Source organism: Cetorhinus maximus, chromosome 13 (assembly GCF_964194155.1).
Source record: "Cetorhinus maximus chromosome 13, sCetMax3.hap1.1, whole genome shotgun sequence".
Classification (NCBI taxonomy): domain Eukaryota; kingdom Metazoa; phylum Chordata; class Chondrichthyes; order Lamniformes; family Cetorhinidae; genus Cetorhinus; species Cetorhinus maximus.
Genome location: NC_135891.1, coordinates 94,880,845 through 94,895,278, shown reverse-complemented (window position 1 = coordinate 94,895,278; position 14,434 = coordinate 94,880,845). Strand labels below are relative to the sequence as shown.

At 43.9% G+C, this 14,434-nt stretch overlaps 1 protein-coding gene and 1 long non-coding RNA gene across 3 annotated transcripts in view; one reads left to right on the top strand and one right to left on the bottom strand.

Annotated features, from left to right (window-relative positions):
- Positions 1-5,265, bottom strand: part of LOC144688856 (uncharacterized) — a 72,465-nt gene extending 67,200 nt beyond the window's left edge. Inside the window, exon 1 of one of the 2 annotated variants that reach the window (XR_013578494.1) lies at positions 5,055-5,265. This is a non-coding gene — a long non-coding RNA (uncharacterized LOC144688856). Of the gene's footprint in view, positions 1-4,103; positions 4,164-5,054 lie in introns of those variants that run through there. The other variant, XR_013578495.1, reaches the window with a different exon arrangement.
- Positions 1-14,171, top strand: part of znf414 (zinc finger protein 414) — a 29,556-nt gene extending 15,385 nt beyond the window's left edge. Inside the window, exons 3-5 of the mRNA XM_078555847.1 lie at positions 8,652-8,757; positions 11,071-11,624; positions 13,123-14,171. Coding sequence (XP_078411973.1) covers positions 8,652-8,757; positions 11,071-11,624; positions 13,123-13,346 — 884 coding nt within the window. The 3' untranslated portion in view covers positions 13,347-14,171. The remainder of the gene's footprint in view (positions 1-8,651; positions 8,758-11,070; positions 11,625-13,122) is intronic.
- Positions 14,172-14,434: the final 263 nt, after the last annotated feature.

Sequence of the window (14,434 nt, the reverse complement as noted above, 5' to 3'; positions counted from 1 at the left end):
GTGCTCTGATTCCAGAAGCCCTGCCCCTGAGCTCGGCACCCACCATTTTCGCCAGGGGGCAAGGGGAACTGGGGTGGGTTGTATTTTGCACATCTGTGGTTCGCAGAGGCAGCTGAGGTCTGCTTATGGTGGATACCGGGTGAGTTCGCATAGAGGGTGTAAGGGCAAAGGCTGATGGGTGGGGGCATTGGTTGGCAGGGGATATGAGGTACCATGGGTGGGTAGAGGGGCATAGGTTCGCATGGAGGCTATAAGGGACCATGTGTGGCTAGAGGAACATAGGGTGGCATGGAGGGTATGGGAGCCATGAAGCCATGGTAAGAAATAAAATTAAATTTCAAATTAATTTTCTAAGTGTCTATTTCAGCCTTCACTGTTTTAAAAAACACTGTCATTGATACCATTTAAATCCCTTCAAGTACTTAATCCCTTATAAACCATACATTTGTATTCATAGCCCCACTTGAAAAAAACAACTAATCTCTTTGAAGGCTCCAAGTGGTTATAATCAAAGTTGAACTTACAGGCCATGGTGGGTGAGGACGCAAGGTGGCAAGAGTTGGCATGGGTGGGGCATACGGAACGTGTTGGGGGTGAGGAGGGGTGAGGGCTAAAGGGCTGGTTTTTTTTGTTTTATTGTTTTGATTGTAACTAGGATAAAGTTCCCAGAGCACTGCACAGGGTACTCTAGCTGTGTTTTAACTAGTGTTTTATTCAGTTCCAACAGAATCTCCCTGCTCTTGTATACTATGCCTTAGCTAATAAAGGGAAGTATCCCTTATGCCTTCTTAACTGTCTTATCTACCTTATCGTGCTGCCTTTAGGATCTGTGGACATGCACTTCCAGGCAGGGCCGGGAGGGGCAGGTGCAGAAGGTCCTAATCACCAGAGCCCATGTCTCTGGGGGCCCGACTCATTGGCCAAGTGACCTGTCAATGTGGATGGTCGGTATCCAAAGCAACCAGTTTGAACATAGACCATCCCGATTGACAGGCTAATTGACCAGTGATTTGTTTGTCATGTAGTAGGATGCGTCAGATTCCTTTCTCACCTTGTGGGTTTCTCTTTGGGCCTGGTTGTCATGGAGTTAATCTTCAGACCTGGCTGGAGTGCAAGCGGGTTGCTGACAATTGTTTTGAAGCAGGTACCCCTCACACCAAACCCCAACCCACCACCCCCCCACCTCCTTTCCTCTGTGAAAGTGGATGCAAGTGGATTCCTCTTCAGGCTCGAATTCTCTATTTAAAATCCTCAATTCACTGGAACAAACTGCTGGGGCTTAGGCTATTTTGAGATTTAAAGCTGTCTGCCTCTGCCTCTCTTCCAGCCCTTCCCGACCACCCCTCCCTCAATGGCGTGTGGGAACTGGTCCCTGTGCCAGGCCCTTCCCAAGCCCCTCTAGCCATTACTTTTGTGTTAATACGGAGTTCCACCACATTGCTGTATCCTGTGAAAAATTCTTTCAGCTCCTTCTCGTCAATATGATGAGGCAGGTTCCCGACCAATAATTGATGACCGTTTGGGTATCAGGTTGTGTGCCATGTTTCTGTGTCCCCCGGTTTATTTTCACTGCAGCCTGGCCTGGGGCTCTGTGGCAGCACATCCTGCCATTTTCTAATGCGTTGATCATGTGGCCTTGGGGGTGGGATCTATATTTCCGAATATGTCTCTGGTCGTGGCTGTGGTGTTGGGGCTTTGACAACATGAGGTGTAATTCCAGTGGTGGGGACAATCCCTCTGTCCTCCTTCGAAATTGAGTGAGAGGGTGAGAACCCTGAGACTGGGAGTGAACTGAAGACGCGCACGTACGTGCGTATTTATACACACACACACACACACGCCCGTCCCCCGCCCTCTCCAAAAACCTATTCACACCTGCCAGGAAGAGGAGGAAAACCCAGGCTGAAAGCCAACCTGCGTCCAACTCCTATTTCCATATTAATTCTACCAGAGGCAAATGCAAGGTTGGCATTAGTTAAACCTTACTCCTTAGCTCGGCCCCGGTTCACTCCCCCTTAACTGGTGACCAAGCCTTGGGGCCTAGTGCGTCTCTCTCTAGCTCTGCTTCTTAGGTGAAAAGGCAAAAGAGGTTTTATTAGTGAGCTCTGCTGTTTGGCATTTTTTAATGATTATCTTTATTCATTTCTATTTTTTAAATGATCAATTTATTGCTTTGACATTGATATTTTTGCTCAGCAAGATGCATATGTTTTCTTCATACCTTAACTTTTTTCTTGAAATTCATGCTTAATGTTGTTGCCAAACCAGATCTCGGGCAGCTGCTGCTGTGTTTCTTGCTGAAGGGGAATGAGACTCAACAGAAGTCTGATTGCTTTTTGGAGGGTTGGCAAAAGGGGTTAAATTTTGCTCCATAAGAAACAGGAACTGTTGGAAATGCTCAGCATGTCTGGCAGCATCTGTTCAGAGAGAAACAGAGGTCAGTGACCCTTCGTCAGAATTAGAACATATCGTGGACCTGAAGCATTAACTCTGTTTCTCTCTCCATAGATGCTGCCTGGCCTGCTGAGTATTTCTAGCATTTTCTATTTATATTTGAGATTTCCAGCATCTGCTGTACTTTGCTCTCCCATTATATGCTCCATGCTGGGCATTTGAGTGTGGTCATTTTCAAATTTAAAATGAGAAAAATTTTATCATTCAATGCAAAATGTAATTTTTCTGTTAACATTGGTTGGTGCTAATTTGCTGGCAGGACTTGCAACTTTTAAACTTGGAAGCGAATCCAGGAGTTATGCGCCAATAGAACATGTTAGTTCAAGATATTCTCATTTGTATGTAGGATTGTTGTTTACAGTGCTTGTGAGGTTCAAGTCTTTTAGATGTTGCGGTCTGAATATTGCACAGGGCGTGGTTCAAAGAAGCAGAGATGGTTTCATAATATGAACAACCAAGTTGTGTGTAATTTGTTGCATGTACCTGCATGTGATTGTAATGTAAAGATGCTCAGCAGAGCAAAGATTAACATGGGATTGGAGAATAGCACCGCCCACAGTATTGTGTATAGAGTCATGTGGCAATAAACTGAGAGAACAGTCTAGAGAGAATACTCTGGAACCTTCCTGCATGGAGTTAACAGCACCAAGCATGACAATAACCTGGGATCTGTAAATAGTTAAAGGTTAACAATAAAGGGTTCGTGTTTAAATATACAAGTCTCAGGATCTCCCAAAGAACCCACATTACAACATAATTGTGTGACAAAGCCATATTTATAAAGTGTATCATACTGAAAACTGAGTTTTCAATGGACTTTCTAAATGGAAGCATACAATACCAAAGGCAAGAAGTTTTGCTAATCCTATATAAAACAGTTCAACCCCACTGTGACTATGGTTTCCAATTCTGGACACTTAAAGGATTTGAGGGGGCAGGTTAAAGGTGGGGGGGGTGCTGGCAGGTGGAAGAATTAGGGGCCCAGATACAGGAGGAGCACCAGGGTCCATCATTTCTCTCCCTGGCCCTGCTCCCAGGTCCTCCTGTTCCTCTACACCTCTCGATATTCTATCATTTGTGTATTCCCTTGCCTTGTTTGCCGCCTCAAAACGCATTACCTCGCACTCCTCCAGACTGAATTCCATTTGCTACTTTTCTGCTCACCTGACCAGTCCTGCAGTCCGCAGCTTTTTTCCTCGCTAAATCCCACAGCCCATTTTTCTTTTCTCTGCAAGTTTCTTCAACATGTCCCCTACACTTAGGTCTAAATCATTGATATATAACCCCATGAAAAACAGGGGACTTCATACTGTGCCCTGCAAACCCCACTGGAAGCAGACTTCCTGTGACCACTACCCTTTGTTTCCTGCCACTGAACCAATTTTAGATCCAACTTGCCGCCTTGGATCTCATGGGCTTTTACTTTTCTGGCCAGGCTGTCATGTGGGACCTTGTCAAAAAAACCTTGATAAAATCTGTGTAAACTACATCAGACACACTATCCTTATCAACCCACCTTGTTGCTTCAAAAAATTCAATCAAGTTAGTCAGACACGACCATCCCATAATACATCCATGCTGGTTGTCCTCTTGTTTCTTTCTAAGTGAAACTTCACAGTCTCTCAAAATGTTTCCAATAATTTGCCCACCACAGAGTTTTGGCTGACTGACCTACATTACTCACTGTATTCCTTTCACCCTTTTTTTTTAAACAAGGGCATAGTATTAGCAGATATAAAAACAAAAAACTGCGGATGCTGGAAATCTAAAACAAAAACAGAATTACCTGGAAAAACTCAGCAGGTCTGGCAGCATCGGCAGAGAAGAAAAGAGTTGACGTTTCGAGTCCTCATCACCCTTCAACAGAACTTCTGTTCTGTTGAAGGGTCATGAGGACTCGAAACGTCAACTCTTTTATTCTCCGCCGATGCTGCCAGACCTGCTGAGTTTTTCCAGGTAATTCTGTTTTTGCATAGTATTAGCAGTCCTCCTGCCCTCCAGCACCACACCTGTAGCCAGAAAGGAATGAAAAATAAGGGTCAGAGCTTCCGCTATTTCCTGCCTCTGTAAAGCCAAAGTTTTAATGAGTCTGGCGATCTTAGTTGGAAATGCCTTTGGGAGATAACCAGAACACTTTGCACAGATCACCTGCAGGACCTTGGCTGGTCACATCCACATACACATATACGCAGTGTATGCCTCACAGTGTCCCCATGTACACTTGGGGTTACCTCAATCTTGGAATGTACCAACAACCTGGAACTCCAGCACTCTGAATGTACCTACGCCACATGGACTGCAGCGGTTCAAGATGGCAGCTCACCACCACCTTCTCAAGGACAATTAGGAATAGACAATAAATACTGTCCTTGCCAGTGGCACCACATCCCTTGAACAAATCATTTTTTTAAAACTTGCACTACTTGGCTAAGTGCGATGTATCTGCAGAAGGAGTGAGTGTGGACCATATTGCACTAACAGAAAATTTTCAGCTTTAGATTTCTTTAGAGGCTTGCTTCAGAGACTTTTAAACATAGTATAAAAACATAAAATGCTGACAGTTCTCCTGGAGGTCCCAGTTCTGACGAAGGGTCACTGACCTGAAATATTAATTCTGTTTCTCTCTGAGGATTTCCAGCATTTTCTCATTTTCTGTCCAATTTCCAGCATCTGTGCTATTTTGCTTTTCACTTCAGCATGCTGGTGGGACTCCATTTGTGTTGGCGCCTAGTGCCCCAAAAGTGCACTCTGCATACTCTGCGCATCACAGTATTTTTACCATTTAACTACCCAATAGCTGTGTCCAGTTAAAACAGAATGAGATGGAAACAGTACTTCCAGAACAAATTTTTATTAAAGTATGAGTTTGGAGGGGTGGGAGTGGCGGAAATAACAGAATAGTTTAGTTAAGTTTATCCTTAACTCCTTCTATGACGTCGTATTAATGATAGCCCAGGAAGGAAACGGAATGTATGATTCCTGCAGGATGTGGGAATTTCCACTAGCAGATGTTAACTCTGGTAAACATATCAGCAGGAAGTTCCTTCAGCTGTGATTACTTGAGTTCAAGATTTCAATAATGAGTTGGGAAAAATCTGAAACATCAGGGAGCGAGAGTGATTTCTGGATCAAGAGTTTGATGTGAGTCTCCCTGCAGTGGTAGAGGAAGATGTGGTGACGATCCACAGTTCATGGAACATGAGGATCCACAACACACAATCCTTACCTACAGGCATGAAACACTGACTTCCTGTAAGGGAGATGAGCACTTGAGGCAGACCATCAAATGGATTATAATAGCACTCGAGACTAGCTCATGAAGGGAGATTAGCAATTCAGTTAGAAGTTCAGTAGTAAAAGTAAACTTTTGATGTTGTCCACCCCTCTATCTTTATCTTTAGTCCAGACCAAGAAACCCAGATGCTTTAGATTTAATGAAGTGCTGAGTTAAGGGAGGGGAAGTAGGATTTGCATTCAGATAGCACCTTTCGTGGCCCCAGGATGTCCCAAAATATTTCACAGCCAATGAATTACTTCTGAAGTATAGTCAATTTTGTAACGTAGGGAGAGGTGACAACCAATTTGCACACAGCAAGGACCCACAAACAGCAATGAAAGATTGACCAGATAATGTATGCTAAGTGTTGGTTGATGTCGTCCGGGACACTGGGAGAACTGTACTGTTCTTGTTTGAAATAGTGCAACGGGATCTTTTCGGCTCCATTTGGAAGGGTGAGGCAGGGCCTCAATTTAACATCTCATCTGATGATGGCACCTCAGACAGTGCAGCATTCCACAGTACTGCACTGAAGTATCAGCCTAGATCGTGTGCTCATGGCCTGAATTTTTCCCTCATCGGGCACGTGCGATTAGCGGGCCCGGAAGGGGACTCAATGCACTTCCGCCTGCGATCGGCCCCGACCACGATCTTACGCTGGCCAATTAATGACCAGCCAGCGTGAAATGCACCCGGAGAAAGGCTCAGCACTGCCGATGGGGCCAGGAAGAGGGCGGGCGCTGATATCACTGCGGGCGCTGGTGAGCGCTTCCAGTGAGCTCCCTGAAGGCAAACAGATGCCTCAGGGAGCTGCGGACCTCCAAATAATAAAGGAGAGCCCAAAAATGCTGCAAAGAATGTCCGTGCAGCACAATCAAGTACCAGAAAGCATACCTCATAAATAAACAGTCCCCAGATATTTCTTTATATTTTAAATCCTAACACAGATTTCATCCCGCCCTTGAATGAAGTTTCATCAAGAATGTAAAGGCCGCATGGCTGATTGGCCCGTCGCCAACCATAAGGTTGGACGGGCCATGAAAAATTGCTGTTGACGGGCTTAATTGCCCACTTAATTGTTGGCAGGCAATCTTCCGACTTTTGTGCGCCGGCCAAACGAAATATCACGCATACGCATCGATGTCGGGGCACTCACCCGACGTCATCTTGCGCGATTTCACACCCATGCACGCCTGTCCGCGAGGCATAAAATCCTGGCCAATGTCTCTTGAGTGGAGCTTGAACCCACAGCCTTCTGATTTAGTGAGAGTGCTGCTATTTGAGCCAAGGCAAGTATGAAAGGACTCAACATTGGGCTGTTGTCATTGTCATTGGAACAGAGGAGACTGTGATTTGATTTGAATTGTTTAGAGATACGATGGGGTGGGGCAGAAGCAGACTGACTCCAGTGTTTGAGGGACAGATCAAAGATTAAATGTGAGGCGTTTATAATAGAGAACAGGAAAACCATTTTTACACAGGGTTGTGAGCCTATAGAATGCACTACCAGAATTAGTGACTGAAGTCAAGAGAAAGTCAGTATTTAAATATAAGTTAGATAGGCAGTTGAAGGAAAGGGACATGATGCTATGGAACAAAGTGACCGCATTGGATTGAGACTACTGCTGGTGTAGAGGATAAACACCAACACAGACTGGTTGGGAATAATGGCCTGTTCCTGTCTTTGTATGTAAATCTGTTACATATCCCAAATATCATGTCCCATTATCCGTACATCCTGCTTTCCCATAATAATTTGGTTTTGCCAATATGATCATTAATAAATATCCTGAACAATTAGCATCCCAACAGCAATCCTTAGTTAATAATCAACTAACTAGGAGATGCTTTTAAAATATTTCAACAGAAACATTTTTTTCAATAACTGACTGTTATATTATTAGCTCAGTTGTATAAAACCATGGGCAGAATTTTCTGCCTGTCGGGTGGGCGGGGGCGGGGGCGGGCCCAACCCAATCTCCGGCAGGTGGGGAGCCAATCCCCCCCCGGAGAAGCGGGCCCCGCCACTATTTTACGTGGGCGGGCCAATTAAGGCCCACCCAGCATGACGTCTGGTGGAAAGCGCTAGGCACTCCCTGTGCGGGCGGGGGGGGGAATTCCCTAAAAGCGAGAGTGCGCTCTTTCACGTATGCGCACGAAAGAGCGCACATCTCCCTGAGGCTGCACTTAGCCTCAGGGAAATCGCCTGGAAAAAATATTAAAAATAGACCAAAAAAATCCCTTGCACGTCCCTCTCATGTGATAATGTCACATGAGTTGGGACATGTTCATAATTTACAGAATAACTTTATTAAAATTTTAAAACCCTGCATGAAGCCTCATCCCGCCACTGGATGAGATTTCATCTTTTCTCTATTTGCCGCCAGGGCTCCTGGCCCGCCCACCAACCTTAAGGCTGGACAGGCAGGTCCTTTAGTTGGTTCAATGATCCTGTCAATGGCCTCAATTGGCCATTGAAAGGTCAGCGGGCCCACAGCTGATTTTGCTGTGCCCCTGCCTTCCTGAAAATTTAAATGGGGCGCGGTGACGTTGGGGGTTCCGCCTGACATCATCCCGCGTCATTTTACGCGTCGGCGAGCGGGCCCCGCCCCCTGCTCGCCGACGGCAAAATTCTGCCCCATGTTTTAAAGACATGGCCCAACTTGGAGTCGGGTAAGAAAAATTTCCTTTTTAATAATTTTCAAATCTCAATTCATACTAAAATTCAATTGCAGCTCAGTTTCTCATCAATGAATTCTTCTACCAAATTAGCTGGTAATCACCATTACTGACCCTAGATTTGGTGGTTACTATAGTAACAGGCTTGAGTTTGTTCTACATGAGTTATAAAATTAATATGTTGTGATGCTAATACAATTACTACATGTGCTACCTGTGTCTGACTCTGTTTTCCTTTCAGGGAAAGTGTATGAATGTTGTACCAATGACTGTAAAGAGTCTTTCTCTAGTATGCATCATCTGATGAATCACATGAGAGTCCATCACAAACCTAACCGGTACTTCAAGTAAGTTGACCATTAGGCCCGACTGCATTAGTCTCAACACATGTACATCCAGTTTAAAAGTAAATGTAGAATTTGCTTGCCAGTTCCAGCTGTGAAATTACATAATGACTACTGTGGAATGCCTTGAAGTTGGCACCCAACCTCACCAGAATGTGAGACCCATCTTGCAGGTGGGAGTCTCATCACTCCTGTTCAATACCAAACCTGTCAAGGTCATGAAAGTGCAATACAAATGCCCACCATTAAATCTGACAACACTACTAGCTGTTTGTCATTGCTATAGGTCTCAGCTACAAACGCATCATTGAAAATAAGCATGTCAGCTATTTTGTCATTCAGTAAGTATTTGCCCTATAGTTACCGATTTGAAAAAACTCCTGATTTCAGGTACAGTGAAATTGCCTGAACATTTGATTCAGCTGTTCACACTGTTGATAATTATGGAAGGCAGTCAGAAAGCAAAACTGACCAAAGCCTCCAATCAGCTGAATGAAGCTTCCTGAAGTCTTCACTTTCCAATTGTGTGCTGTAGTTATTAACTGTGCAAACAGCCAGTTGAAGCTGCCCCAAACCCCCAGCTGCTGCACTGATAACAACTAATTCAGAGGTTGGTGTGGCATCCCAGCAGCCAGAAAGGGGTGACTTCAGGTAGCTTTGAGTTATTAGCTTCCATTGGATTTTTCCATCCACTGCAGAAAGTAGGTGAATTATGTTAGCCTGACCTAACTCTGCGCAATGGGGCTGTGTAAATGCAGGCTCAATTTTGCTTTGAGTTAACTTTTTTGTCCTGGTCCCTCAATCAATATTGCAAAAAAATGTTATCTGGTTATTATTATATTGCTGTTGTGACAGCTCGTTGTACGGATACTGCCTGCTGTGTGTCCTACATCTTGAAGTGTAGTTACTGTCGTAAAGCATTTTGTTGGCTATAAATCGCTTTGAGACGTCATTTATATAGCACTGCATAAATACATGTCTTCCTGTCTTCTTTCTAAGACTATCTCTTCAGCCAAGGGGTGACCACCTGTTCCCAGATCTTTGCCACATCAATGAACCATGAGAGAGAGAATGAGAGAAGCTGAGACTGATCTGCCCTCTGTGGGGTTGATGGCTCCAGGCCATTTATTGGCGATTAAGGATCATTCTGTTCTGCACTACCAAACCACTACACTGACGAAATAATTGTTAGAAATTATATATCTTCCAAAGATGAAGGAACAGGGACCCCATTCCTTAGAGACATGATTCAGTTATCTTCTAATAATTTTTCAGAGGCAGACCTAAATGGCAGGGATTTGTTAAAATACGTGTACTAAATAAGAAAAGGAAATGCCTTATCCTGAGGTCAGGTGTGGCACTTTTGTTGTTATCCTGACTGAGATCAATTACTCAGCACAGAGCCTGGGGTCCATATACATCAGTGATCCCGCCACTGAACCAATAGGCAAACATTTACGGTTTTTAATTGGCTTTGAGGACGTTTATGCATTGCCCCTGAGGAAATCTTATGTCAATAATCCAATTGTTCAAGCCAAAGTGAACTTTAAAATTTGTAACAAAGTTAGACTGTTTACACCGTCCTGATGGTCTATAAGCAATGGTTTTTCTGTGCCTGCATTTTTGGCAGTACAAAATGAATCTTGATCTCCAATGAATGACATGGTGCCATGGTCTATATTCATCTACAGGGACAAGGCAGTTTCAGTTATACTCATTTCTTTCTTCTGCTTTATTGCTGTAGCAAAGTTCTGAGAATAGATTGTCACCCTTTGGCTGGAGAGTTAGGCATGGAATTTTAGCATGTTCATAACCTCAATGTTTCAAAACTAATGAATTACTTTTGAAATGTAGTTGCTGTTGTAATGTTAGGAAATGCAGCAGCCATTTTGCAAGCAGCACAGTCCCATGACCAGCAATGAGATAGATGACCAGACAATCTTACTTTGTTGGTGTTGATTAAGGGATAAATATTGGTCACGACACTATGAAGAGCTCCCTGCCCTTTGAAATAGTGTTGTGGGCTCATTTATGCCCACCTGAATGGACAGACAGGGCCTGGATTTTAATCCAAAAGATGCCACTTCTGACAGTACAACACTCCCTCAGTGCTGCATCAGCCTATTTTTATGTGCTCAAGTATCTGGAATGGCACTCAAACCCACAACTTTCCGATTCTGAAAAGAGAGTGCCACATTGAGCTGTGGCTCCTTCATTAAATTTTTTTAAGCATTTTTTTTTAAATACTGCTGGGTTTAAAAACCTTGAAAGGTGCCAAGCATCAAAAATTAATTTTTGAAATTATTTGTTTTGCAGATGTGAAGGATGTAAACTACGTTTTCGAACACATCGATCTCTTTTCAAACATATGCATATTTGTTTTAACACTGTGACACATACTCTGCCACAGAAGGTAGCGAAGCAGTGTCCCAGCCCTTTGCCTGCCAGTGAATCAGATCCTTTGATTAGACAGCCGGTCTCTGTGGAGCCAGTGAAATTTCAAAGTGTTATCAAGCAACTTGAAAAGGATAGCAATGTGGCAAGCATGGACAGCATCAGCAAGGCAACAAGTTCAAGGTCACTCACGCCACTCCCAAATCCCTTACCAACTCTTCACCCTTCACTAAATTCCATGCCATTAGTCTCAACAACCCCACATTCATTTTCACTGCTGGAGCCATCTCTGTTTGCCACACCCAGTCTAAGCAGGTTTCCTAGCCAAGCCCACACTCCAGTGCCCGGGCCCTTCATTCCATACATGCATCCAGCACCTTACAGCCTCGCCCAAGGTGCCACACAGCCACGCCTCAGGTCTTATGTTCCTTCCGAAAGTCTACCATTCTCCAACGCAGTCTGGAGGAAGAGTGCGGGTAAAGTGTATTTTAATCTTATAATCTACTTTTTTAACTTTTCAAAGGAAATTGTATATCTCATTTTGCTGTCAGTTTTTTTGATGATGAATGCTAAATTCCTGGTGAAAACCACAATTTGCCAACTAGATTTACAGGAAGGTCAATCTTAAAAAGAAAACTGAAAAAATGCCTGTTTTTCTCCATAATAAATTATCCTCTAATGTAATCACATTCTTTGGAATTTATGAGGGAAAAATACAGTTTTATTGAAAAATATTGGGCACAAGTAGTTTAATTCCTGAGCAAGTTTTTGTTATTTTTTTCTGCTCACTTCCTTGATATTTTTCATTTTCTTTCCAATACTCCATTGATCTTGCTGATCTGAATTATTCACTTGTAGTGAGAAAATGATCAACTTGAAATGAGTCTCGTGCTGTTTGTTCTATATTAGATTTTAGCGTCATAATGGCACAGGAGGAGGCCATTCAGCCAATCGAGTTAGCCCTCCTGCCCCACTCTATCCCCATAGCCCTGTAAATCTTTTGCCTACAAATGCCTATCCAATTGAAATCATTGATCGTCTCCGCTTTCAGCACCTTCGAAGGCAACAAGTTCCAAATCCAAAAGTTCTCCCTCAAGTCCCTCCCTTGTCTCGTGCCCAAAACCTTAAATCTGTGGACTGAATTTTACGCTCCCCCACCGGCAGGTTTGCAAGTGATGGTGGGGGGGGAGAGGGGGGATCCCGCAAAATTCCATGAATGGCCTTCCCACTGCCCTCCCGCTCACTCCGACCTCTCCACAATTTTAGGTGGCACAGGTGAGGCCAAGGCCTGCCCTTGTCCCAACTGAGGTCTATAAATGGTCAATTAATGACCACTTAAGGGCCGATTCCTGTCCATCCTCAATTTTCAGGCTAATGGGAGGAGTTCCAAGTGAGGAAGGCCGGAAAGTCTCACTGCTTAGGCCTCGGATAGAAAGATTGGGGGGGGAGGGGTGTGCCTCCTTCAATGGCCTCCTTGCCACATCAGGCGCCCCCCCCCCACCTTCCCCCCCAAACAAGGTTTGACTCATGCAGGTGCTCCCTCTGGCCACTTTTACACCCTCCGCCAACGTGTCTCCATCAAAATCTTACCTCCCTCTCCCCCAAAACCTCTTGGGCCTCACCTGCCCTACCTGCACTGGTCCTTCCCAGTCCTGGCCACTGCGCTACAGGCACTGTTGGGACTACTGAGCTGCCAGCCAATCAAGATTGCTCAGCAGCCCCCTCAGGTGGATTTTCCTCCCGAGTGAGGAGTGGAAGTCCCGTGTGCAGCTGAAATAAAAACATACGGGTCAAGTTTAGTTCTTGATACCCAACACTTTTAAATTCAGATTCATTGTGACTAAGGGTGTAATGCTTGTGTTGACTCATCACCGTATTTTAACAGCAGAAGTGGTTTTGTTTTCAGGTGAATTTATAAAATGCACTTCTTGTTGATAAATTCTGACCAAGCGTTGTTTATTACCTCTCTTGCAGCTCAATCTGCAAACAGCAGAATTGTATGGGAGCATACCAGGGGTCGATATAGCTGCATGCAGTGTCCGTACTCGAGCGTGTCACGGGAAGAAATGACCTTGCACCTGCAAGAACATAACAAAATCCTCGGCAGCAGATTACCGAATGAGATGGGTATGTTCGTAAATGCTGGCGACAACTATGGCGCACTGCCAATGCAATTCAGTGAATCTCTGTTTACCTAAGTTTACATGGACCGAGGCCTGTGTTCAGAAAGGCAGTCACCAATATTATATGCTTTACAGTTGGAAGTTCAACAATATGTATTGTGATTGTTGGTGGATTTGGGTCCAGTGATTTTTTTTCTGTTGGAAGTTGACACAGAAGTATAAAGACCAGCTTGCACCAAAAGAAGCAACCATTTGTATTTGCCATCGAGACTCAGTGTGAAGTGGCACTTTGTATTTCTAAAGGCAGTAGTGTATTTCATTTATGTTTCATGTGATTTTGTTCCCCTCTGAAGGCATTAACACCTTGTTGGCATACAATTTCATGGTTTTCAAGTGCTCTTTGCAGCATTTCACACAACTCCCTGCTGTTCATGGTAAGATAGTGAGCCCTGTTTGACCACAAGGCTCATCAAGCCTGATTCAGCTTTCACCTGACCTTCACACATCCTGAATTCCAGCAGAGGTGACTGGATAGTCAAAAATGTTCTCCTTAACCCAGGGCTCTAAGGCCAGTCGCAGCACCTCTATCTCAGCAAGATCTAAGGAATAAACCTGGAACTTTCCCCGTTTGCAAAGTTCAATTGCCCTGGCTTAACCAGGAAACCTTGACTCACAATTTTGCACACTACCCTTCATAACTGCATTTTTGTACTAAGTGCCCCAGGAGTTTTGGCCTTGCAGTTCATTGACATTTTGATGATGTGCTTATTCATTTCTGGATCAAGAACCAATGGGTTGATATGAAGTTTGTTTTAAGGATATCCATGTTATTGCTATGCTTTTCCATTTAATTAATCAAAGGTCTATTTTCTTCATTTTTTTGCAGAAAGCTAGACACCTTTAGCCTTTTTTTGACCATTTTTTTTTTAGCTTTCTATACAATGTATTTAAGGCATTATTTGTTTGACCTTGGCTAGATAGTGCATTACATAGTGCCTGAACCTAATGGGTATCTCTCATTTGTAATATAATGGAGCACCATGTCAGACTTGCTACTTGCACACGTGTTGATGGATTGAAGATCCCATTTGAAATTTTCCATTTTAAAACTTGCATTTTCAAACAGTTCCCTCACTGTTCCATTAAATTACTCCAATATACGA